General features: G+C 40.7%; 2 protein-coding genes and 1 long non-coding RNA gene across 15 annotated transcripts in view; 2 read left to right on the forward strand and 1 right to left on the reverse strand.

Moving 5' to 3' along the window:
* Positions 1-10,984, forward strand: part of shank3b (SH3 and multiple ankyrin repeat domains 3b) — a 35,289-nt gene extending 24,305 nt beyond the window's left edge. For 7 of the 11 annotated variants that reach the window (XM_073872181.1, XM_073872261.1, XM_073872149.1 and 4 more), the window contains 13 exons: positions 110-273; positions 382-495; positions 1,795-1,870; positions 2,338-2,420; positions 2,515-2,639; positions 2,848-2,983; positions 3,068-3,148; positions 3,611-3,631; positions 3,994-4,130; positions 4,557-4,662; positions 5,324-7,199; positions 7,407-7,436; positions 8,123-10,984. In XM_073872181.1, coding sequence (XP_073728282.1) covers positions 110-273; positions 382-495; positions 1,795-1,870; positions 2,338-2,420; positions 2,515-2,639; positions 2,848-2,983; positions 3,068-3,148; positions 3,611-3,631; positions 3,994-4,130; positions 4,557-4,662; positions 5,324-7,199; positions 7,407-7,436; positions 8,123-8,690 — 3,517 coding nt within the window. In that variant the 3' untranslated portion in view covers positions 8,691-10,984. Of the gene's footprint in view, positions 1-109; positions 274-381; positions 496-1,794; positions 1,871-2,337; positions 2,421-2,514; positions 2,640-2,847; positions 2,984-3,067; positions 3,149-3,610; positions 3,632-3,993; positions 4,131-4,556; positions 4,663-5,323; positions 7,200-7,406; positions 7,457-8,122 lie in introns of all 11 variants that reach the window. The other 4 variants (XM_073872387.1, XM_073872408.1, XM_073872281.1 and 1 more) reach the window with 4 other exon arrangements.
* On the reverse strand, positions 1-13,723 carry LOC129432641 (uncharacterized). Its single transcript, XR_008640201.1, has 2 exons — positions 13,550-13,723; positions 1-288 (listed from the first exon to the last, which is right to left on the reverse strand). It is a non-coding gene; the product is annotated as an uncharacterized lncRNA (long non-coding RNA).
* tymp (thymidine phosphorylase) lies at positions 12,820-26,991 on the forward strand. Of its 3 annotated transcripts, none has more exons than XM_055191203.2 (10): positions 12,820-12,951; positions 13,451-13,614; positions 13,693-13,889; positions 14,673-14,771; positions 24,113-24,242; positions 24,317-24,435; positions 24,554-24,716; positions 24,813-25,040; positions 25,246-25,386; positions 25,754-26,991. In XM_055191203.2, exons 2-10 carry the CDS (start codon positions 13,479-13,481, stop codon positions 25,894-25,896), a joined length of 1,356 nt encoding a protein of 451 aa, XP_055047178.2. In that variant the 5' UTR covers positions 12,820-12,951; positions 13,451-13,478; the 3' UTR covers positions 25,897-26,991. The 3 variants fall into 3 exon arrangements, with proteins under 3 accessions (XP_055047178.2, XP_073728653.1, XP_055047179.2); XM_073872552.1 differs by having other exon boundaries at positions 12,831-12,951; positions 13,479-13,614; XM_055191204.2 differs by having other exon boundaries at positions 12,855-12,890.
* Positions 26,992-27,178: the final 187 nt, after the last annotated feature.

Below are 27,178 nucleotides of genomic sequence, written 5' to 3' on the forward strand. Positions count from 1 at the left end.
TTATATTGGTATACATTTTATTTTATTTGATCTAAAACGTATTTTACATCTATGCTGTCAAACATAAAAGTTGATGTTGACTGTCACCAATCACTTTTGCATCCTTCAGCCCTGGAAGTCCCGTCCAAAGAGAGCCGAGTCCTCCTGCTGTTTCTCGGGGGCCAAAGCGACGGCTCTACAGTGCGGTGCCCGGCCGTACCTTCATTGCCGTCAGCTCCCACTCCCCACAGGGCGAGGGTGAGATCACATTGAACCGTGGAGAGAGGGTCAAAGGTCAGTCAGGACATCCTGTGTGGAGATTAAATGCATTTTCAAAATTCTTAATAGTTTTTTTTTATGGCAAATGCTGTAATGTGATGTTTTATATTGCATGTACACTAGTGTTAAGCATAGGTGAGGGAGGATTCTGGGAAGGATCGGTTAAAGGACGAACTGGCTGGTTTCCTGCGCACTGTGTAGAGGAGGTCCAGATGAGACAGTATGACCCTCGACTTGGTTAGTGCACACAGCGCATTTATATGTTAGAATATGTTTTGTCTCGATAATTGGTACTAATACCCTTATTCACTATTCCCTACATCACTAATATAGTTCGCTTGAGTAAATGAAAAAATTAAACAGTACTTGTTTAATGATGTGAATTCAGAGACAGAGTTTGATTGGAAGGGATACTGGCCGTGGCATCATATTATTGCATTGTGGTGCATCACAGGATTGAGTGCAATGGATAACATCCACTATAGTTTTGGACACCACTGAAAGTAGGGCTGTCACAATGATCTAATCGCGTTGTTTGATCTCATGGCAATGATTTCAAATCACCGCAATGATTGCACATCTCTCTAAAAAACACAAGGGGGAGCTGCAGCAACTGTATAAACAAGACATTATCAGATTACTTTTAAATATGTGTTATATGTATTAATATTTACTGCCGAGTAAATCTAGCCAAAGATTTAATTTAAATAATCACAACAACAAAAATCTGTGCAAAAATCAAAGCAATAAAACAGACAACTAATGGTCATAATCATCACAATTTATCAATCAATTCATCAATGGATCAAAACCGTCAGCCAATTTTTATAATTGTGACAGCCCTAACTGAAAGGGTACAAGGGACTATTTCGGACACAGCATTATGTCAAGTACTGTGGAGTATTACCTAACCAGTTGTGGCTAGCGGCAGTACAACACATTTATTGGTTGCATGGTTACTATTATTGCAGTATTGTGTCAGGTAGTCACACCTACACTGAGGAAACTCCTTTTGTCTAAAACCCACCATTTATGTATATAATGGTACCACATTTTAGGTTAAAATAATGATTTAAATAAAATTTAGTAAAGTAGTTATATCTCATAATATTTCTGTTTATTAATGCTTAAAATGTACTATTGTCAATTTAAACAAATGACACAATTAAAAATGTATGTAAACATAAAGAATACACATTATCTATAGAATAACCCATAGAATACACATTCACATATTCACAGTGCAAGTGAACATCTCCAAGTAAAACATCATAGATTATCATCTTATCAGTAACTATGACATGGCAAGACATTAAACATATCAAATGTATATGAGGTATATTTTCTTGTTTGATGCTCTTCAGATGTGTAGCATGTTACAAGAGAGCATGTCATCATGCTATTGTTATTGGCCGTAATTTTGTTGCATCACGTGTCATTATTTGGACACAAATGTTTTGTTGTCGTGTCACAGCTGGTTAAGATGATGGGTAATGTTATTTAGTATCAATGGTGGTCATGCATCTGTTTTTTCAGAGACGAGGGAGGATCGCACCAAGAGACTTTTCAGGCACTATACTGTTGGCTCCTATGACAACTATACCTCCTACAGGTACATACTTCCTCTCCATCTTTCCCTCTATACTATTTCAATCTCTACTTCTCATCCTGATGAAAAACATGAGATGGGGTGCTTTTTAATTCTTATTTGTGCATCCCCGTTTCCTTCCTTGCTTCTTTTCCTCATAACTTTGCTCCACCACCCTATGATGCGAGCGAGGAAAGATGCAAGAACAGTGAAATGACATATCCTGACTCTCTGTATACAGTTCATACTATATTATTAAATATCAAGTGCATTAAAAATAATACAAAATAAAGTTAAACACATACTCCAGTTAAAGTCTTTACACACTGCGCGCGTATATTCAGTGTAAAAGTTTGATACTGCAGTACTGTACTACAAGTGGTATGGCGGTAGAAATATTTCCTTGAGAAATGTGTGAGATTGTGAGTTTGGGAAAACAGAGAATACAGGCAATGCAGCACATCTGACTATTGTTTTCTTTAAATTCACAGCGATTATGTTATTGAAGAAAAAAGTGCAACGTTGCAGAAAAGAGACAGTGAAGGATTTGGCTTTGTGCTTCGGGGAGCTAAAGGTCTGAAATATAAGCACTCACAGACACACAGGTGATTATAAATTGAAATTGAAATACCCAAAAATACAATCATTAAAAGCCTGTGTATTCTCAGCCGAGACGCCCATTGAAGAGTTCACACCTACACCTGCGTTTCCTGCACTGCAATATCTGGAATCAGTGGACCTCGAGGGAGTGGCATGGAGGGCAGGATTGAGGACAGGGGATTTTCTTATAGAGGTACAGAATTGTTTACTTATAGTTTTTCAGGGCTCATCCTCATCAAAATTTGTGTTCTGTGCACTAAAGGTTAACTGCTATGAGTTTTCAAGGTGATGGCAGATAAGAAATGTAAGCAGTTGTTAGACTGATGAAGAATAGCATACATCTGATAGGTTCCTGCAAAATACATACAAAAATATCCCCCCCCCTCTCTATTACCCATCAGGTGAATGGGGTGAGTGTTGTAAAAGTGGGACACAGGCAGGTGGTGTCTCTTATTCGGCAGGGTGGGAGTCGGCTCATAATGAAGGTGGTGTCTGTCACGCGCAAACCTGAAACAGGAGATGTGATCCGCAAAAAAGGTTTCATGCACACACCAGTAACATTTTCTTGCTTTTGATTGGAAAATATAATTAAAAAATGTTTGGTCCATGTTGATTCATTAGCCCCCCCACCTCCCAAGAGAGACCCGAGCACCAGCCTGACCCTACGCTCCAAAAGCATGACCGCAGAACTGGAGGAACTGGGTAAGCCAATAACTCAAAAACATGCAAATATGGATGCAAACACATATGGATGTCTCAGATAACTCAAGTTTGAACAGACTTGAACTTTTCATTTACATAATAAAGCAACAACTGTATACAGTGAAACTGCTTTATTTTAAAGGTGCAGTGTGTACATTTTTGTGGCATCTAGTGGTGAGGTTGAGCATTGCAACCAACAGCTTGCTTTTGAAACGCATAAAGAAGCGTGCGTATGTAGATAAAAATGTCTCATTCTAAGGTAATAAAAACATAACGGTTCATAATGAAAGGTCTTTACACACCCCTGATATTATAGTTTTGTATATTATTTTGCATTTCTGTCAAGAGATCCTTCAAAAAATGACACACTGCACCTTTAAGACTTATTTAAAGTGACTATAAATATACAAATCTGTGAGCTAAATCAGGAACTGTAGATTGTCCTTGCTTCTTGTTCACAAGCGTCGAGGAGAAGGAGGGGAGGTAAGATTTGACATCATCAACGTGAGACTAGCTCCATGTACTGGTTCTATATGCTGATTAGCATGGAGTGTCATAATAGTTATCTATCCCTCTATTAGCTTGTGTCATTTTAAGTGTGTGTTTGTTTTTCTTTTGGCATTTTAATGTATACCTTAAATGTGGACTGCAAACAAACAAAATTTGCTCTTGTGTGTGAGTACTGTATTTGTTTTTGTTCTGTATTTCTGACTTTTATACTCGCATTCTTTTATTTTCTGGTGCACTTGGTGTTTGTGTTTGGTCTTCTTTGATATGAAAGCAAAGGACAGTCCCGAATACTGGAATGTGTATTAAGTGTTTATGCATATGTGTGTCCCACACAGAGAAGCTGGATGAGATGTTAAGTTCGCCCAAAGAACCTGTTGTAGTGATGAGGCCTCGCCCCCCGGATTCAGATTCCAGAGCAGCCACTGTGAAACAGAGACCAACGAGTCGTCGCATCACACAGGCTGAGATCAGTGTGAGTCTGATACTACTTATCTACTATCCTCTAAATTTCAGACAAACAGCTCAAATTGGAATTCCAGTTAAGGCCTAATTACATTAAACAACTTATTTTATGCCATACTGTATATAGCAGGTATATTATGACCTATACACAACAGATGGTGCACATCACCAGTGTAGTAGTCAAAGTGTGTCATTAAAGATAGTCCCGCCAGTGAATTTGGCAGGTGATCAGTTTTTATTTATAATCTATATTGTCTTGGGATAAATAAAGAGTTTGAATCTGGTGGTCTAGACAGAAGATAGTGATATGATAGTACCGTAGTAATAATATTTTATTTGTTTATTTTTAATGATAACTGAATCAGGAACTGGTTTATTTGTTCTGACCAAACTGAATTCTGGCCAATGTTTCTCTTGTGTTTTTTTTTACATATAGTCCTTGTTAGAGAGACAGGGTTTGCCATTAAATGCAGGAGTGTCCTGGGGTGTGGACAAAAGTCACATACAGCTGCCTCGTGGGATGTCCAGAACCAAGTCATTTGGTAAAGTTTCATGTGTCATTTCACACACACACACACACACACACACACACACACACACACACACACACACACACACACACACACACACACACACACACACACACACACACACACATTCTGGTTTCCATGTTTTGTGGGGACATTCCATAGACGTAATGCATTTTATACTGTACAAACTATATATTCTATTCCCCTAACCTACCCCATTCCCTAACCCCAACCATCAACTTTCTGATACTTCACATTTTCAATAAACATCATTTTGTTTGATTTATAAGCTTGTTTCCTCATGGGGACATCAAAATGTCCCCACAAGGTCACAAAAACACTGGTATTCCTATCTTTGTGGTCTTTGTGGGGACAATTGGTCCCCACAACGTGATAATTACCAGGTACACACACACACACACACACACATATATATGTATAAACAAACTGTACTCACCTAAGGGTAAGAACAAATTGCTTGAAAAGTGAATCGAGGGTACTCTTTAAAAGTACAACTATCTGGTAAAGCTCTTTCCATTTCGATTCTACCTACTCCACAAGTGTTAATAATGGCTATCAGCTGTGAATGACACAGAATGCAAGTCCCATAGAACTCAATTTTTTTATAATCATAAAAATATTAGTTTTTAATTTTGTAAACCTTGTTTTGTAGGTGCCCCTGAAGACGAAAGAATTTCTGCCTTGATTGGAGAGCATCGCTTCCCTAGAAGTTCCTCAATGACTGACAGCTTTAGACAAGACAGTATTCCACCCCCTCCGCAAACAGCTCCTCCACCACCTCCAACTCCCTACTTTCTTGATTCAGGGCCACCTCCTTCCTTTCTTCCACCTCCGCCTCCCTCTCGTGCTGCTAACCAGAACAGATCTAGCTTCCGTCCGGGGGCGGAGCCTAAGCTTCATGGCCCAGTCACAACTGATCGTCAACGTAAAACCCGATCCATGATTATTCTCCAGGACACCACCCACCTGCCAGTGGAGCCTGCCCCTATAGTAAGGCCACAAACGCCTACCTCTGGAGCTCTTCCTCCTGAACGTGGCCGTAGGCGTGGGCCACCGGTAGAGAATCCATATGCTAATGTAGGTCGTCTAAGTGCTGTCTATACTCCAACCAAGCCTCAACGTAGAAAGAGCCCACTAGTCAAGCAAGGACCGGTTGAGGAAGGAGCAGGTAATCAGACTAGTAGAGACCCTTCTCCTTTGGGAGGGTCAAGGATTCCACACAGCACTAGAGCAGAGCAGTTCCAACAGCAGGTTCTCTCGGAACGAGCCAGGATCACACCCCCTGGGGCTCGACGCAGACCCAGCGTTTTTCTGTCCGTAGAAGGTGCTGGAACAGAACCACAGACAACTCCATTACTTTCTCAGTCCCATTCAGTGGATGAATTGGCTGAGTTGCCTCCACCTGCACCTATGCTTTCTCCTGGCCCACCACCAGGTGGCACCACTTTTATACATCCTCTAACAGGTCGACCGTTGGATCCCTCCTCTCCATTAGCACTTGCACTGGCTGCACGGGAACGGGCTCTTAGTGGTCGGAATACACCAACTCCTACACCTTCACCCACACCTTCTCCTACTCAAGGCAGAGCAGTGGAGAGGCCAGAAACAGAGGGTGGAGCAACACCCCCTGCTCCTCTTGAGGTTCCTCCTTCAAATTCATGGAGAGAGGAACCTGTCAGTATCACAGATACAGCTAGCCAGATGACAAGCGGTAGCCCTGGATCTGGACGAAGCTTGGAAGAGGCATCAGTGCCATCGAATGTGCAAGGTGTCCAGCCTACACTAATGGATACAGAGCATAGCCAACCAGCAGTCCCACCCACATTGCCCTCCCCTGCTCCGACCCTCTCAAATCTAACTGCACGAAGTCTGACTATGAGCTCGGAGGAGGATGCAGAGCCCTACACAGTGACTCTGCCCCCTGCCCTGCTCTCCTCAAGTGATGAGGAAACAAGAGAGGAGCTTCGAAAGATAGGCCTTGTGCCACCCCCTCAACCCTTTGCGAATGGCCTTCTAAGCAAAGAAACACCCAAATCCACTTTAAGCATATCACCTAGTGGATCACGACCATCTATAGCCAAGACTTCCTCTGGTAAAGCAAGTGATTCAGCAGCGGACTCTGGGGTAGAAGACCCTCATATGGAGACCACAAGTACTGTTTCTACAGTCTCCAGCATGTCCACTTTGTCTTCAGAGAGCACAGATTCCGCACATGCAAGCAAACCACGTTGCGGGGTGGGTCGTGGTCGCCCCGCTCATCTCAGGGACCCACTGCTTAAACAGTCATCAGACAGTGAGCTGCTTCCACACCCACCCAGTACAGGCCCTACTCGTCCACGCTACCTATTCCAAAGACGCTCCAAACTCTGGGGGGAGGAGCCCCGGACCCAAGTGGGTGGGGCTGATGAAAGTCGGCCTGCTGCTATGGGGGCAGAGTTATTAAGCAAGGACAGTCATTCACTGGGGGAGGAGCCACCACTGGGAGCGCCACTTGATCCTGGCAGAAGGTCACCTGTGGGAGGGGCTAGGTAAGAAAGACTAACTGTTTCAACTGGGCACAAAGTTGAAAAAAAAGCACAAAACATCTTATTTGCACACTTGCATGAACCACAGCAAAATTTTCGATATCTTTTAGCAATACACCCACTTGAACGTTGTCACCCTTAGTCAGACACATGGTTAAACTGCCTTTCCATAACACACGTGTATGTGTGTGTGTCTGTATGTCCTTGCAGATGTGAGGAGAATGGAGGAGAAAGTAAATCGTAGGTTTTTAGCTCTGTGGGTAAAAACAACTCCTTATCTAACTAACCTTTACTAAAACCCCTTTCTGCAGCTATTAATCCAGCTGCAAATTCTGTGGTGGGCTTGTCTTCAAAGCTTAAAATGGTTCATTGATGCGGTAATTGATTCTAACTGAGGCATTTCAGCTTTTTGTATATGAGCAAAGAAACTGGAATTTTCAGTGTACCACTGAAGGTCACTTGATCTAGTTCTATAAATTTCTTCTATATGTTTGACCGCATTTAAAATAATTCATGCGGTCAAACATGCCTGTATTTTGATTTACTATAAGACACATACCTTCAACAAGTAGAACGTATATGTTGCTGCATTAGTGTTAGGAAGAATGTTTTCAAAATGCATACCTGCCATAAATTAATACCAGCTGTGATAATACTGAATTTCCAACTCTTAAAAAAACCTTGTACTCCTCTGAGGACTCCAGTTTTACATGAACTGCTCTAACTGTCATTTAAGTGCATTAAGTTCTCACTGCATGCTCCGCACCATTTTAGTTAACAAACCCAAACCCAGTGCTTACCGCATTGGATCTGCTTTATTATATTCTCAGATTAGCATCCAAGTTATTTCCAAAACTCTTCTTAATTTTTGTTTCCTCCACGCTTACACATCTCTTAGTTTTCTGTATCTTTTCACTTTCTTGTAGACTCTTTAGTAGTTTAGGGGAGCTTCACACCATTTCCCAGAGGAGTTACGGCACCACCTTTACGATCCGGCCTGGGAGCCGATACCCTGTGACCCGTAGGACTCCAAGCCCCGGAGCCACCCCTGAACGGAGTGAACCGCTGGGCCCCGTTCGTACTTTTGGACCTCATCACCACCATCACACTATCCTCAAGTCCTCTAGCCTGAGCCTGCCCCAGGAGCCCAAGGAGGTGCGTTTCGTCATGAGGAGCGCTAGTGCACGAGCACGCAGCCGGTCTCCATCACCTTCCCCGTGCGCTTCCCCTTGCCCCTCACCAGTACTTGGGGCCCCTCTTCTGGCCCTGCGACCATTTAGACAGCGCCCCCTAGCTCTGTGGAGTAAGTATGATGTAGGAGAATGGCTAGAGAGTGTAGGACTAGGGGAACACCGTGCACGGTTTTTGGAACATGAGATTGAAGGTGCACACTTGCCCGCCCTCACCAAGGACGATTTGGCTGAGTTAGGAGTGACTCGTGTGGGACACAGAATGAACATTGAACGTGCACTAAAGCAGCTGCTAGAGAGTTGAGGAGAGCGAAAATACAGGAAATAGTTCAACACCCTATCACTAAATAATTTAAATTGTTTTATAACAAAATTAAAAACATTTATTTGTCAATTTAATCATACATTCACACACACCTAGGTGAAAAGCGCACTAAACGCACTAAACTCCGCCCCCACTCTTATAGGAAATAGCCCTCACAGGCTCACACAATACTCATGCACCCTTGATATTACATTCACAAATTTGATCTTCACATTCATCACTTGTTTTTTTACTTTTTCAACTACTAAGAGAAAAATGTACATGCTGGAAAAGAGCACGGACCCATTGCACAATATGATATTACTATAAGAATCTAAAGAATAACATTACCTGGCCATGTTTTTTAAATGGGGTTTCTGCACAATAACAAACTAAATAACCAGCAAGCAGCCATTTCTTTTACAGTATGTGCCATGTTTTACAAATCAAACTACAATAATGAAGGTGTGGGACAACATTACAGCCGATATTGCACTGTCAAAGGAAGTATAAGGATATCTGCAATGTCTGGATTTGCATGGATTATACGTGTTTCCAAGATAGACGTCTGCAATCTAGAAATCAGAATTCACTTGGGAGCAAAAGGATTAAGAATGGAAAGCTCTTCTGTAACGGATGCCAATGCTTCCAAGTGCCCAGAATTTACAGTATTTTCATTAACCATCTTGCAACTGAAAATTAGAAAGCCATGCTAATGGTATTAAGATGTATTGCGCGACTGGACTTGTCCAAGTAAGAAAGGATCTGACAATCTGCCCTAAACCAGGAGAAAAAAACTTCTCCCAATCCAATACAAGTGTGGCCTTGAGGTAATACTGCCGCCATCTAAAATTTGTTAAAGATAGATATTTTCACTCACTACATTCGATTTTATATGTATATGATATATATATGGAATTATTTATTCAAAAAGGAAATGAGAATAATGTGAGATTTGTCTTATGCCCTGTGAGTTTTTCATATCTCTTTATTTTTATCATGATACCCTAACATTAACACAGTTATTCTTTTTTTGCACATAGTACAACTTGTGATTTGTGAGTTATAAACACACATCTTTGGACTAGTTCACTTTTTTATTTTAATTTCAGACAGACCTTTGACTTTTGTCTGTTATGAAAAAATGCTCAGTAAGACTATATGTAGAATGTAGTTTTGTTTAAAATTAAGATTTAAAATATTATGGGTTGTATGTATACATTTATTTGTTACTTTTTGTATTTGATAAATGAGCAGTCAGTCATTTCATGCCGATCAAATTGTGAATTTACCAAGACAATGTTTCTTTGCCATGATCTATTTGGTTCTGTATTGTGCAATTACTCATTTGGAATTTAATGCTTCTCAAAGCTTTTAGTTTAGAAGAATATGAGCAGAATATATGCTACCTAAGGGCTTTTTATCAAAGTTTATAAGTATTCACAATTGTGTCTAAAAATCTCTTAGCGCAGACTGCTAAGGTGGCAAAATTGCCTAATAATCCCCAGTTTTTTTTTCTTTTTTTTTGACATATTGCAGTTACTGCTTTTGGGCTCTTAACCCCCATCTGGGGAAGCACATGTAATTATTTTCCCAAAATCCTTATAGTAGAACCAAATTGCTTCTGAATGCTTTTGCCAAAGCATCTGAACTGTGAATATATACATTTATTTTTCAATTCTCTCTCCTGATAATCAAACGTTAGGTTATATTGTGCATCATTACACAATGATCAGGTAACTAGCTTGACTTGTATGTTTCACTCTGTAAGCTGGAAAAGTCGGAGTTCGTGTGGTTTACGCATTTATAGCCAACAGTCAAATTCTGCCATCAGAGGAAAAATCCTCAAATGCGTGTCTCCTCCAGTCGGTAAATTTGCACAAAGATGTGGGTGCTACTGTTTATAAGCCATCTGCATAAACATTTCCCTTATCTGAATCCAAACATCTTCAGTTCAACCTTTTCTCATTCACACTCACACCCTAGTAGTACATCATGAAATATTGGTGTAAGAGGCTTTTAGACACTTTCTCTTCTGTTGTTGACTTTTTGTATTATTTGTTGGATGATGTGATTTAGGGATCGAGTTCTGGACACTGGGATTCCTTTAACTGAGAAAATGTACACAAAAATATAATTTGATTTGTCTATTATTAAAGAATCTCTCAGGCTGTGGGGATTAATCATAATATATCATCCTCCTCTAGAAAAACTGGATCTGATTTATTCATCATTTATTCATGTTTTAGGATGGCTATAGAAATTTAAAATGAATACAAACATTTTGCTGATGGCTTTTCTGTGTATTTGTCGATTGCAAATGAATGCATCAAGAGTTTAACATTGTTTGAAAGACAGACGTCATCATTTCGGAAAGATAATAGTAATGTCTTGCTCTACCATATCGCTAGCGCTTTGTTTTGCAGTGCGTGTACTTACCCTGTACATATATGGTAAATAAGTTGTACTTACCGACAAATGTGTGGTACTGTACTTACCAGTGGTACATACTTGGTAGTTATTATGTAACTCTAGATAAGTACTGGGTAATAACAGATACATATATTGTAGGTATACCGTAACTAACGAGAAACAACTGTACTAACAAATAAATGTACAATTTAAGTATTTAGTATTTGCAGGTAAGTTGGGGTAAGTTATAATATTTATAGTGTACATATATGATAACTAATATCAAACACTTCTGTCCTTACAAATTGTATATACACAATAAGTGTGTACTAGTGAATTTACCCAGTAGTTAATGCGTATGATAGTCACTGGTTGGGTTTGCCTCACAGTGACATGTATATGATGCTAAATCTTAGGTGGTAGGTCCTATGTAATAACTGTGTAAAAAGCAACACTTTATTTTACAGTCCTTTTTCCATCCAGTTACCATAGACGTAGTAGTAAATGTACCCAGTAGTTAATGCATACAGTTATTTAATGCTTGGTTTAAAGGACAAAGATACTGAGTACCAAAATATAGCACATCAGTACTGTTTGTTCTTAGTTATCATATATGTATGGTACACTGTAAGTACCTGTCATTTGCCCTAGCTTCCCTGTAGATGCTGGATACTTGTATTGTGCATTCATTTGTGAGTACAGTAATGTTTCTTGTTGGTTACGGTATACCTGCACTATAAGTATGTATCTGTTATTACCCAATACTTATAGTTGCATGGTACCTATTAGGTGTGTACCACTGGTAAGTACAGTAAGAATACCAATTAATTACCATGTAGATACCTAAAAGTAAGTGCCACACATTTGTCGGTGGGTACAGCTTGTTTCCCATATATGTACAGGGTAAGTGCACGTATTGTAAAATAGAGTGCTACCACAGTGTCTTTTAAAATCACCCATCACACATTCAGACAAAACCCACTTTATGGGGTACGTTTGTACAAAATCCAGCCTTGCCTTATCATTTTTGTTTTGAAATATACAATGCTGTCATATCCATAACATCTATACTGAAATTAATTATTTAATAACTTTTTACATGATCACAAACAATTCATAAAACGTAAATCCTAGAAAAACATGTTCAAATATCACATTTTATGTTAATGAATTGTATAAACTTAAAATGTGACGCCTGTCCCAAACCTTGCACTTATGAAAAATATCATTGTCCTTAGAAACCTACAGTTTAAGTATTCAGTAAACGCTGTGGGGATTTATAAATGGCCTTTTTGTATTGTCACAGTTTTCAGTGTGGTTTATTGTGTTTATTTAAAAAAATAAAGATTTTGGTTGCAGGAAGATTCATGCACACAAGAAACATCACAAATATAAATATACAATAGCCACTGCTAAAGCCATTGTAACAAGTATACAGCTGGACTTTTGACTGAAAACCTTCAGCTACTGACATACGGTATAACCCATGTGACAACTTTCCCATGTGACAATGTTTTTTTTAATGCTTAACATCAACACGTCAAACCCTTTTATAACGCTTTTAAGTCACCAATAAATGTTATATTATCTTATTATAGCTATTATACAAAACTACTTATTTTTTTGTATTCTTTTGAATTAATCAAATTCATTAGCAATGTTGTCACATTACAGCCTGAAGTCCAGGAGGTGTGTAGATTTCCTCCAATAAAAAGTCTATTGACTGTACTTGTCATGCAGTGCACACACATACAGAGAGGAGAGGAGCTGGTTCATATATCACTGACTGTGAGTGCAGGGATTTAAAGGGTTGTATTCTGGTCAAATATTTACTTTGCAGTGCGTCAAGGTAGGATTTTGCTTTACATACTGTACTGTGCAAGCAAACGTTAAACATTAGGAAGCTTAAAGAATAAAATCGAAAGCGTTCAGATTTTTCTATTACCATGTTACTGTAGACAATAAATGTACACTGTAAAAAACTTTGCTGCCTTAAATTTGGCCTTTACAGTGTATTCTATTTTTTGAATCATAAAAGCTGATTTTGTTTAGAAGTCACCATAACAGATACCCCTTATTTTTAACTTAATTTTTTAACAAACTTTTTTTGTTTCGAACACTATCATAAAGACTTTAGTTACAGAACAGTTTATTGCATTTGCTACATTTTGTATGCAAATATGTGTATTATCATTTCTTTGTAGACCATTAATTTACAAATGCAATGAATTGTTTGGCCAAGCGGACTTACTCTGACTATCACCATAAGTACATCTGCAAACAAACATTTTATTTTTACTTGTTCAGCCCTGAATTTTTTTTTACTTTTGAATATTGTCATTGTTTAGACTGATCTTGGCTAAACTAACTTTAAAGATGTCATACACAAACAACACAATCACTTTCCCTGAGCTCATCAAACTCAAACGTGATGGTGGTCAACTCACCGATGAAGAGATCCATGCCTTTGTCCAAGGGGTCAAATCGAAAGCCATAAAAGACAGTCAAATAGGTAAGCGTATGAATAAGATACAGTACATACCGGCCAATAGCTGTAAAGTATATGATAACAAACGTGTTGTAACTACAGGGGCTATGCTCATGGCCATTTGGTTAAAGGGCATGTCTGAAAAAGAGACCATGCAATTGACCAAAGAGATGATGAAGTCTGGGGAAGTGTTTGTCTGGTCGGATGAATGGCTTGTGGTGGACAAACACTCAACAGGTGGAGTTGGAGACAAAGTGAGCCTGCCACTTGCACCTGCTTTGGCTGCGTGTGGCTGTAAGGTATGAACTTATATTTTAAATCAAGACAAAGTATTTACCTCCTTTATAATATTCTGTATTATTGACTATTTAAATAAAATGGTTGCAAATGTGTTCTTTAAATGTACAGTAACCTCCCTAAAGACAACGCAGTCGTTCATTAATGGCATAATTAATGGCAGCAAATTGAAAAACAATAGATGCAACACACCCTAAGTTCTATGTAACTTAGAACAGAACTTGGTCCATTTTCTTTTGGAGAACTGGTATTGCAGGTCCTGACACACCTCTCTTACACCAGGGCCAGTCCTAAGCTTTAATTGTATGTCTTGTTGGTTACAGCATTTTGTAATTACCAACTAATATTCAATGTCTAATTATCAACAATTTTACACTGCAATACTGGTAATTGGCAAATTCATATTATGCATCAGAATTTTTTTTTTTAAATGGTTTCTAGCTGTTACACCTTTGTAAGAGTCCATTTTTGACCATTTCATTTTTAAATTGTCCTTGTACAATATAAATATTAATGTAATGTAACAAAAATTGTATGTCATGTAACAAAGCCAAGAAGCAGGGCACAAACTTATTTCATAATGTTTTAAATATGTTAAATCTGTAAGTGACACTATTTGTTTGTCAATGATCAATCTGATAATGCTTATAAAAAATGCTAGCATACTGTTGGCCAATGGTGAACACACCCATGTTACAGTATGTACTGTGTAACTAACAAGGTTGACTGGTCAGATGCCTTCACATGACTGAGTTACTTCAGATGTTTACTGTATGTTTTTTTAGGTGCCCATGATAAGTGGTAGAGGATTAGCGCATACAGGTGGCACACTGGATAAGCTGGAGTCTATTCCTGGCTTTAATGTCAACCAGTCAGTGCAACAGGTAAAGTAAAGAGTGGATGAAAAGATCATTTGCAATATTAAAGTCTTGTTTGTGTGTAAACTTACACTGTTGCTTTAATTTCTGATGTTTTACAAATATTGAGGCTAAATGTATAAAGATTCAACAAATGCATCAGAGCAGATATGTCATCATTATACATCGACATGACAGTTAATTACATCTTAAAAGTTATTAGAAAAAATATATCTGCCGCATTTGTTCTGACCACATAAAAACACAAAAGTTTCAACATAGATTTACAGTACCTGTTATAAGGGAAAAAGCAATCTGTGCCCAAATGTTTAATCCCTTCAGATTTGCTAATATTGAAGTATTTACAGTTTTTCTCAATTGCTAAGACACTAAAACCCATTGGCTGAACAAAGTTCTCAGTTGCCTGAACTCATTTATCTAATTGTGCAGTCTGTTGTCAATACCTTCAACCATTTCACATCATAAAACACAATTTGCAGATCTCACTTAGACTTTTTAGCAAAACTCCAAATTCATACTCATTCTCAAAACACAATCTTCACTCAAATGCACATGTCATGCATATTGCTAAACACAAGCAGCAACAATCAAATACAAATGTCATCACACATGTCATTGATTAAACACAACCACTCAAAATGGATTTAACCTGTTTCAAATGATGTGACACAACCAATATTAGCCAGTTCACTGTTGTATACAGAAGTACAGTGCATTTTAGGCGGTATACTGTACAATGAACAAATTGTATGGCCCTGAACATTGTGCTTTCCTTTTGTTACTGTACTGACTGCTTAACAGTTTTACAGTATCACAGAAACAAAGGACAAGATTGTGAAATGCAGGGTACAGTACTGTAAAACTAGATGTGAAAAGTCTGAGTTCATCTCTCAAAAGTAAATTTTTACATTAGTGAACATGTCAGTCACATCAAAATGGCAAGTCTGTGTGTCATTGTTCATGAACAAGACAGTCAAAATGTTGCCATGTTGTCAATATACCAAGTGTACACAATTATATGTGTCAGTATTTTTTTTGTAAAATGTGGATGAATTTACCTTTTTTTCTGTAAACAAATAACACAAATTGTGATTTTAAAAAAATTACAGTAAAAATAAAAAAATTCAAAAAATGACTACAAATTTCAGGATTCACTTGACAGGAATTTATCGATTCAGTTCACATTTACAAAAAAAACCCTATAGAAAACACGCTTCATGCTTACAGTAACAGATTATGACATATGGTCAACAATTTCCTGCTATGCACGATGAACTAATTCCTAAATGTTTTGAGGTGTAAGACTATTCGACAGAAACCAGAATAATGTATTTTCATGAAAATTAAATTGAAAATGCAAACAGCAGACATTTGTACATAATCATCTGCTTGATTGTATCAAATTTGTCCAAAACAATGAGAGTTACACTGTAAATATGTAAAAATTGACTCCCTGAGAACTATATGTTTTGAACCATGTGTTTTCTATATTTTTGTGTAGTGTTTACTCACTGTTTGATAGTGTATATCATTTTGATCACTTTGTTTATGAATTAAGAGCATTGTTTGATTTTGAACACAGGTAAAACTGTTTTGAGAGCAGTGTTTGATTTTACACACAGGTAAAACTGTTTTGGGGCGAAAGTTTAATTTTGCAAGAGAAGTCAGAGGTTTTGCAAATAGTGCTTGAAGATGAGGTTTTGTGTTTAATGTTTTCAGAAAAAGGAGCAAGGTTTCAGAAATTGTGTTTTAGCAATTGAGAAAAACTGTAAGATAATTTTTTTGAAAATAACCAAAAACCACTTGCACAGTTTCATATTTTTCAGCTTTGAAAATCTACATATTGTAGCTTTAACTCTTGTTTGTTTAAATGGAGGCTCTCTGCAGTTTGAGTTTTAACAACAGATGATTTCCCAGATGTAAGAACGTAATAAATTGGCTATTTACATGACATTCCCCAAATGATTGCCGTTTAAAACTTTCAGATTAAACACCTCCATCTATGACAACTTTGTCCCTGTCCCAAATGGAGCACTACGGGCCTCATTTATAAAATGCTGTGTAGAAACCATTCTACATTTGATCTTACGATCATTTATCAAAAATGAGCACGTCTGATTCATAAACCGAACTTACGCACAGAAAATGCGCGAACCCTTTCTTTCAGATGTGAAATTTATAAATCACAAATGATCTTGAACTTGTGCGCAGCTGAGCAGATTCAGACCTCCGCCTAAACGATGCTTGATTAATGGCATTGACATATAAAAGAGCGCTTGTCAATGTTTAAACCCAATTTCGAGCAGCAATAATGGCTTATATTGCTAAAAACCTGCAGCAATCGGACAAGCAAAAGTGCGTATGTCTGCTCAGACCCTGATGTGGCGCTAAGCACTTTTACACGTCAAGTTTTTATAAATATGGACTTTGCCGTGGATTTGTGCGTACGCACAGTTTACAATCAAATCTGTGCGTACGCATGCTTTATAAATGAGGCCCTACATGTGGACTTTCGGTCTCGTGGCCTTAAATTGCATGTGCTCGCTTAGTCTACGAGTCCGTAGGGTGTCCCATCCCATCAGAATGTCATTTTTATGCTTTGAAGTGTGCTCATCAGCCCCCCCTACACCCTTGATGCGGTCTTCAGTGTAAATAAGTGGAGCCTCAGGGTGCGAGCAAGGCGTGAATATAAACAAGACATTACAAAATTAACATGAAAAGCACTTAATGTGGCTTAACATACCTAAATAACGACCAGGGAAAACATGTATTAAACACTTGCTGCTGTCATAAGAACAAGCTCTTATTCTTTAAATAAAGTAAATTATTTCACATTACTTGTTTCATCCCATAGAAGCCCATTATAAAAAAGCTTAACATGGCTTAATGTACCTAAACAACGACCAAGGAAAACATCTCTTGATTACTATCGTAACCTTGGTACCCTAAGAGACAGGATTTGCATATTTAACTCCAGCCTGGGCACAGTAAGTCTTATCGCCAAAATAACTGACAGAAGTCAGCAGATAAGTACAATCCAACAGCAAATACCGACACAGAACGGCAAGGCCAGGCGAAATGTAAACAATAGTCATATACCAAGCAAGTGGTAACTTACCAACACTGTGGTAAAAACAACATGCATTTTTGTGTGAAATAACGCAGGTGGAGCAAGATAAAGCTGACTCCAATTCCAGTAGTCCCAACATCAGCAATAATACAGCAGTGACAGCGCATACACGGTATGCTGTAAACCTATATGAAGTCACAGAGAGAACCTTACAAGGAACAGGCCCCTGACGCTCTCTCTGTATACCACAATCTGCTCTAACTGCCAAAATAGTGCAGCTTGCCACACCCCACGCTGAACGTTGTTTAGCCCTAACTGAAAATTGTGGCGGAGCAGGCCTGGTCGGCCAATGTTTTAATGTTCTAAACATATATGCATCACAAACCCCGCACCTCTCTAAGCACACAGGTCTTCAGTCAAAACTAACAGGGAAACATATTAACAGACCAAGGGACGAACCACGGAGGCAGCCATCATCAGTCTTAAATACCTCTGATTTTATTCCAGCATCACAGGGGGACTCGGGCTAAAACACGTCATGTTTTTCACTTACAAGGGGGCCCTGCATCGAAATCGAGTCCAAATGCACTTTAGGTAAATAATCTCTGGTCTAGAGGGCACGGGCGGGGCGGCACGGCACACCTTCTACCGCTTCAGACAGAAAGAATTTCACCAGGGGCCTCATTTATAAAGCATTGTTACGCACAGATTTGATCTTAGAACGTGCGTACGCTCAAATGCACTCAAACGCTTTATAAAACTTGTCTTTGACGTGGAAAAGTATTTACCTCCACGCCAAGTTCCGACTTGACGTACGCACATTTCCTTGTGGCAATATTGCAGGTAGGCATATTCTAAACTTTTACAGCGTCAACATCATCTGTATTAAAGCTTAAATCGGCCCCAAAAAACCATAACCAATGCCCCTGCACGTTGAGTCCGATGTAGGATAGTTCCTACGTCGCCCTGGTGCGACAACAGGACACACTTTTGTAACACGGTAGCGGGAGAAGCACTTCATCCCAAGAACTCTGAGCCACAACGCTCTATAGTGAAGAAAGTGAGGAGTTACCGCCAGTTATTGGGGTGTCCCATAATAACATGTGGGGGTGTTGTTAGGTAATGTTGCAGGGAACTAATTCAACCTTGAACCCAGGCATGTGAAGTCAAACACCACTGTGTGATCAGGTGTATATTTACCCATATGAACATGTAGAGAGAAAACAGTAGCATAAAGGTGCATCAAAAATTAACTGCCACCAAAAACAGGGGCTTGGGTGATGTCAAACAGGCTACGACACTGAAACCCAACGTGTTTAAGTCTGCAACAATTCACTGCTGGATGCAGGATTTAAGTAAAGAGAGATTCCTGAAGAGCAAACTTTTTATAAGCTAGCTACACACAGGGGAGCTGTTTACACATTGCTGCAACGAATAAAGAAACGGCCATGTGCACTGTAATAATGCCCCTTTTTATTATTAAAAGAAATATTGTGACCCCCGGGTGGGAGGACCGGCCCGACAGATATGATGGATGGGGTCTGCTCATGTGTGGAGAGTGGCCGAAGCGCTAGAGATCTGTTAATTGTGGGGTAGAGTATTTATTGTGCACATTATGGGGTTTTCTATATGTAATGAGTGGGGAAAGAATGCTTGGGACGTGGCCGTCCTCTGACTCGCCTAAAGTCTCATTCAGACCACTAGTTGCTCGTCTCTTTCAATAAAACCTTTGTTAAACTGGTTGTCATAAACAAATGAGTACCGTCCACTCCAGTAACTGACGAGAGAAGAATGATGTGAACTCGCCTGCTTCGCTCCCATTGGTAGTCACTCTCGAAAATCACTCATCATTTGCATAGAGTTAAACTTAACTCATCCAGTCACCAATAGTCACTTTCACTCAGAAGTCGCCAAGCTTCTGTCACAAGGTGACGATCTTTTGGGCGGAACCGAAAGTCGGGAAACTTTGGTTCCGCCCGGATGTTTCCGCCCAGACCGGGAAGAGGAAACACCGGACATCTGGTAGCATCGCAAGGGCTGTAATCAGCGAAATAGAGCGCAGCTGTGGGCGTTTAAGGAAAACGCCGGTTGATTAGAGGATTACAGCATACAGAGGAGTATTTTAGGACAGTGTAAAGGACAGTTTGGTGCGTTAGTTGTGAGTTGAAGTACGGAGCTGTGCTCGTCCGTTACACGTTGGCAGTTGGTTGCACTTTCTCTCTTTCCCTCTCATAGTTCTCAGCGGATGTTACCGTAAGCAGAAACCCTGTGGGTAGAAGAAAACAACGGTAAATGTGACACGTTTGGAGTAACCAAGGATTAAGGAAACGAAGCTGGTTGTAAACTGTTTACCAAGGAGATCGCCGTGAGTATTGGCTTTAGATTCGATCTGAAACCATAGTTACCAACTTGTGTATTATTGAACGCTCTAGGAGGAGGAAAGCGGCCCTACCCCCGATCGAGCGTGGTAGGTGAGCCGCAGGAATAAGTGGATTACATCGCCATAGCAGCAGACCTAAAAGCTCCGGCCGTAGTGTCATCGCCCCCATCTGCCCTTAGCGAAGTGGAGGACGCGGGGCGTCGCGTGTGTGCACCTGTAGAGTGGTGGGTGAGTCTATGTCCTTTGAAAACCTTTTCACGTTGAAGTGGTGCTGTGTATTTGCTGTGGGTTGCTGTGCAAGTGCTGTGTGTCTTGTCAGACGTACCCCGCATCATCCCCTCCACTGAGGAAGAGACGGAGAGGCTGACGGCTGTGTGAACATTAACTATTGTATGCTGTGTGCGATTTAAGTAAACAGTGACGGTGTGGGCCGTGGAAGTTGCCCCGTCGGTGTGTTGACAGTTGCAGAGTGCGGCGGTGAAAACCTGGAAGCTGGCAGTGTGTGTGTGTGAGTACAAACACGTACCTGTATATTGCTACTTTACCTGTGTGTTCCATCTGTGGCAGAGTGAAGGGCGAAGGAGTTCCGCCGCCCCGTGGTCTCTACAAAGGGGCGCCCCTGTCTGGTATTCGATCGGCCTACGGGCATTGAGGACAGGGCAGCGCTCGGCCCGGTGAGACGGTGTGACGATTCGCCCCCCTGCTGACCAGCGGATCCGCCGAGAGGGTTTGTGCCCCCGGCGCCCCCTTAGGAAGATCGTCGCCGTTTGCCTTCTGTGCAGGCCAGTTGTCGTAAGCCGCCCTGAGTATTGTCGACCAAAACACCGTATAGCGAGCTGAGGAAAAGCTGCGCTATCTTGAGCTGTAAACAGCAGAGAGGTGAGAAATACCCAAGTTGCACTAACTGTGTTATTGTATTCAAGCTGCCTGTAAAGGAAGAGAGAACAAGAGTGAACGTCAGTAGAACGAACTGCGGACAGTCACACACGCCTGAGCTGTAAACAGCAGAGAGGTGAGAAGTACCCAAGTTGCACTAACTGTGTTATTGTATCCAAGCTGCCTGTAAAGGAAGAGAGAACAAGAGTGAACGTCAGTAGAACGAACTGTGGACAGTCACACACGCCTGAGCTGTAAACAGCAGAGAGGTGAGAAGTACCCAAGTTGCACTAACTGTGTTATTGTATTCAAGCTGCCTGTAAAGGAAGAGAGAACAAGAGTGAACGTCCGTAGAACGAACTGTGGACAGTCACACACGCCTGAGCTGTAAACAGCAGAGAGGCGAGAAGTACCCAAGTTGCACTAACTGTGTTATTGTATCCAAGCTGCCTGTAAAGGAAGGGAGAACAAGAGTGAACGTCAGTAGAACGAACTGTGGACAGTCACACACGCCTGAGCTGTAAACAGCAGAGAGGTGAGAAGTACCCAAGTTGCACTAACTGTGTTATTGTATCCAAGCTGCCTGTAAAGGAAGAGAGAACAAGAGTGAACGTCAGTAGACCGAACTGTGGACGGTCACACACGCCTGAGCTGTAAACAGCAGAGAGGTGAGAAGTACCCAAGTTGCACTAACTGTGTTATTGTATCCAAGCTGCCTGTAAAGGAAGAGAGAGAACCAGAGGGAACGTCAGTAGAACGAACTGTGGGCAGACACACACGCCTGAGCTGTAAACTGCAGAGAGGTGAGAAGTAATTAAGTTGCACTAACTGTGTCATTGTGTCTAAGTGGCCTGTGAGGAGAGAGACAAGGCGAGAGCGAAGGTCAGGAGAGTGACCTGTGGAAGGAAGACCATACTTACCACGAGTTACCAGCAAGCCAACAGGCGAAGGCGATCCTAGCCCAGGTTGAACGAGTCTTCGCGTCCCGGTCAAACCCTGTGGAGAGAAACACCCAGTGGAGTGAGCAGAGGAGCATCGGCCCGACGTGGCGCAGGTATCACAGTAGAGAGAGAGAGATACAACCCCAAAATTCATACTGCTTGTCTTTTGCCTCCAGGAGAGAAGAGGAGGGCGCCACGGATAGTGGGATTGGCAGGAGCCTGTGTTCCCCCGTCCCCTCCCCCCTACACTTGGGTCACCAGCCCCTGGAGCCCCCGTCGCTCTTCCCCCTTTCTGCCCCTCTCCCGTGCTGTGGCCTGTCTGGAAGGCAGAGAGGAGTTAGTTTTAATTGCCCCTTTCCCCATTTCCCCCAGTTATTTTAAATATTTAAATAAAGTTTGTTTTAATACTTATCTGCTCTCGTGTTGTTTGGTCATTGGGTGTGGCTTTGGGGACCTCCTCGAGGTGGAAATTGAGAAGGGGCGTGGCTTTAGGTTTAGCAGCCAGCCCCTAGCCGTGACACTTCCATTGAAATTAATGAGATTACGTCGCTCTAGTACTGCTAGTTATTGGTGGTCTGTATGGGGCGTTACATCCCATTTAGATCGCCAGCGACTAGCAATAGCAGAGTCAAAGTGACCGTTGGCGCCCGAATAGGCGTATCCAGCAATGTGAGAAAATTAAGAAAAAACTTTATGCAAATGATGAGGGATTTTCAAACGCCTCATTAAAAGAGATGGGCAACAGACATCAAGAAGGCGTGGGTGGTCTGAACGAGGCAAAAGAACGATGGAATGAGTGAAAGGACGATGGACCCAGCTTCTGACACAATGTCGAGTGAACTATTCTCGAAAGGGAATGCTTGACGTGAGCTTGTTCACTTTATCCACAGAATAATTCTGCGTTTACACCAACCGCGTTTGAGGCGTCAAAATCGCGTCTACCGCACCTAATTTTCCACTTGAACAGAGGCAAAATCCGCTTCTTGTGGGAGGGGCAAGTGCTAAGCGGTTGTCTGTTTGCAAGATGACTGATGTTGATTGTGCATTTATCGAGAGAGTTACAGGTTTGTATTTGGTCGCTTTACTATAGGGGGAAAATAAATGACGTGGGTTGATAAACATCACGTGACTCAAAAGTGAAATGTGTATTACAACTTACCAGGTTGCCCAATGTCCTCACTGACACTCTCCCAAGCAAGGTCCTTTTTATTCCTGTCTCTATATAAGAACTTGTGTCGTATCTGGGTGACTGCTCACTCCGGGCGGGGCTGTCGCCACAGCAGCAAGCAGGCTCCTGATTGGTTAATGCGGTGCAAAAATCCGTGAAAGTTCACATTTTTCAACTCGGGTGTCAGCCGCAAATTCGCAACAAACTCAAAATGCACAAAAGGCACCATTTGCGCGCACCGCGCCAGATGCTCAATTCACGCCATTCGCGCGAATGAGGCGGAATTGCATCTGCCGTGCCAAACGCCTCATCCGCGCCACGAGACCTCCAGACGTGTGTCAACGCATCTTCACATTGACTTAACATTGAAATCACTCACGCTTGACGCCTCTACTGTGGCTGGTGTAAACGCATCATAATGGTACATTCACATGGGGCGTAAGCGTTAAAGCTTAATGGAAGGCTTGTCTGAAGCGTGGCAGACGGCCAATCACGGTGGCCGCTGTGCATGCTCCGGTCTTCCGTGGACGTGGCTGGCTGGCTCTGCCTAGGTTATTTGCGTGGGGCTATCTGGTTGGCTGGCGCACGTGTTGCCGCTTGAGAGGTTGAGAAATTTATAACTTCTGCCGCGAACAACGGAACTGATGCGGCGGGCGCCGACGGATCCACAATTCAGTTCGGCAACGCATGACGTCACCCATTAAAACTGAATGTGCGTTAAAAAAGTACGAAGGTACACAATACAAAGTAACAAATTGTTCTCAAAGACTGTTGCATTCAACTTGAAGATATGTTCCATAATGTGTGCTTTAAACACACACAGAATCAGTAAATTGTAATAAGTGTACTACAAACAACTCCTAAATGCAATAAACTACATCACACCATTAATAAATCAATGTGTGTTTCTAGGTAAAGCAGATCTTACAGGACATAGGCTGTTGCATTGTAGGACAGACCGAGAGTCTGGTGCCAGCAGATCGAGTTCTCTATGCCCTCAGAGATGCCACATCAACCGTAGACAGTCTTCCTCTCATCACAGGTGAAATAAACCTGAATGATTTCCTAATGTAAAGTTAGATGACCTTCTCTTGACCTTGCTCCTCTTGTGCACAGGCTCCATCATTTCTAAGAAAGGAGCAGAAGGTCTGAATGCACTTGTATTGGATGTGAAGTTTGGCAGGGCTGCTTTGTATAAAGATTTGGACAGTGCGCGCCATCTTGCCCACTCACTGGTAAAATACCTTATGGGTCTGAGACATTACAGTTAAGATCCACATATCCATGCACCTGTTTAATAGCACGCCCATCACTATAAAAAACTGTTATTACTTTGTGTCCCTGTGCACACAGGTAACTGCAGGCAACAACCTGGATATAAAAACAGGGGCGGTACTTAGCCGTATGGACGCTCCGATTGGTCGTTGTGTGGGAAATGCAGTTGAGGTGTGTGAAGCCCTCGAGTGTCTTAAAGGACGGGGGCCAGATGACCTAAATGAACTTGTTTCAACTTTAGGTAAGAAGAGTTTTTCAACATCTGCATACTTCAGATAACAGGCTCATATGTGTAATGCTTTGGCCAACATGACAATTCATTTGCACTCGTATTTAGGTGGGTACTTATTGTGGATAAGTCGCCACTCTTCAACATTAGAGAACGGGAAAAATATGATTCTCCAAAAACTAAAGAACAGAGAAGCCCTGAAAAAGTTTCAGGCTATGTTGGTGGCCCAGGGTGTGACCGCAGACGCTGCCCAATCCCTGTGCGCAGACGACGCAGACTACTTTAAGCACATGAAGAGAGCAGCACATCAAACAGAGCTTATAGCACAACATGATGGTAATTATATTCAGTGATCTCATTTGAAAACCTAATATGTTAATCACTTTTACATAACACTAACATGATTACAAACCGATCGCACCGAGCTATTAATATTCACTGTCAGTAGCATTGTTGCACATCGCTGCACATTCCCAGAAATCAACACCTCTCATTTCAGTGACAATCACTGCGTGCATGTGTGAACTGTTTTGATTGGCAGGAACGGTTTTAGAGATTGATGGCATGACCGTGGCCAAGGTCCTGCACAAGTTAGGGGCGGGACGTAATGAACCTGGTGAGAAAATCGATCACAGTGTGGGAGCAGAGATTTTGGTAGACATGGGACAGCGGGTAACTAAAGGTTAGTACTGAAGACTGAATGCAATGCAAACATACAGTACTACATTCTGCAGAGTATGCACTTTTTACATTTGTGACAAAGCATTCAATATGCAATAATGACTTAGTGTGTGACAGTGTCCATTCATACAGCAAATAAACTGCAGAAACAAGAGTATTATGGTGCAGTAGTACTAGTAACCCAAGTATTATGTTCCTCAAGCTCAATTGATGTGTAAGCAACACAAAGATAATTGGTTGATCCCACAAACTGATTAAACTATGTATAGTTGCACTATAAGGCGCATATAAAAGTGGCTGGTAAATGCAGTAATATAAATCTTTTTAGGGTTTGTTATAACCGAACACTGTTTACTGTGCATTGGCAGGTCAATCCTGGATCAGGATTCATCACAATAGTCCAGAACTGAATCCACACCAACATTCTGACCTTCAGAAAGCTTTGGTTATTGGCAGCAGTGACGAATTTAAGACAGAGTCACGTGTAGCAGAATTCATCCATCCCAGATAATACCAAAATGTAAAAAAACATAATTTTTTAAGAATTATTTTAAAAGGTTTAAGTTTAAGTATGGTTCTGTATATGTAAAGTACCACGAGGGCTAAATTGATACCAGGTAGGACTTGGGAAGCCAGACACTACAAACTAAAGATTATTGAACTTTGAGCACTTCGAAAGCCATCTGGGAAATCTTTAAACGCGTTTGCTTACCAGTGGCCTCTGAAATATTATTGTAGCCCAGGGCTGCTCAATATCCACCTGCCTTCAAAGTTCAGTCATAACTTTAATGATTCTCACCTGAAGCAACTAGATAAACAAAACTTAAGGGTTAAGTTGAGAAATGAAATTTGCAGGAAGGTGGATCATCAGAAGAATGCGCACAAAAACTGTTTAGAAACTTTGTATGAATGTGCATGTTAAATATTTATGTGCAAATAAATTGTCACTTTGTATTTCTACTGCATTAAGATGCTTTTAACCTCGGCAGTTACATTTAAATGTGATGTATTGAAGTTATGAGCTTTTCAAAATAAATTCACCAACTTAGTTTATACTCAAATAGTTTTTCTTTAAAACACATTGCTTTCTTTGTATTTCTTAAATAAATTAGATTATTCAGATTTTTTGGGGGTTGGGTTAAATTAATTTTGCTGCCACCTAGTGGGGAAAAAGCGTACAACACATTTTTTTATTAACATCAGGTTTTAAATAATCGCAATTCGTATTTAATATATTTCATTAATTTAATCTTTAAGTAAGTCTTTATCTAAAATGTCACATTTATTAGAATTGTTCACGCATGCAAAAGACCTTTAATAGTTAAGCTTTATAATTTAAGAACCATTAACAAAAATTTTATATTTTCCAAACTGATGTTGTATTATGTTATGTTATGTTTTTTGTTATGTCGGTGAGGCAATCTAATTCCTAACTTTCTTAATATAAGAATGGGGTAGGGAGTATATACGATTTTTTTTCTTCATCCTACTCCTGTCCTTCTTGTCATGGAATGTATTTTTGTTGTGTTTGTTGGATTGTTGTTGTGGCGTTTCGCGTTGCATTACCATGAAAAGAAAAATAAATCAATGAAATATGTTCCATTAATTCTTATGTTTTATTGGAGGAGCGCGCCGACTTTTGGGGACTTTGGCTTGTTCACCGTATCCCCCAGGGTTGGTTAGGTTCATGCATACCTTTTCCATCTCCGTGCGTGCCGTAACTCTGACGCACACACTGCTAGCCTAGCTTAGCACAAAGACTGAAAGTAAATGGCTTCAGCTAGCACACTGCT

The sequence above is a fragment of the Misgurnus anguillicaudatus genome, chromosome 1, assembly GCF_027580225.2.
Source record: "Misgurnus anguillicaudatus chromosome 1, ASM2758022v2, whole genome shotgun sequence".
NCBI lineage: Eukaryota > Metazoa > Chordata > Actinopteri > Cypriniformes > Cobitidae > Misgurnus > Misgurnus anguillicaudatus.

Bases quoted from the DNA above. Each gene is read 5' to 3' on its own strand.
- tymp (XM_055191203.2), top strand. From the start codon at position 13,479: ATGTCATACACAAACAACACAATCACTTTCCCTGAGCTCATCAAACTC. The intron at 24,436-24,553 runs GTAAAATACCTT...CTGTGCACACAG, and splicing joins GCCATCTTGCCCACTCACTG to GTAACTGCAGGCAACAACCT. The intron at 25,041-25,245 runs GTAATTATATTC...TTTGATTGGCAG, and splicing joins GCTTATAGCACAACATGATG to GAACGGTTTTAGAGATTGAT.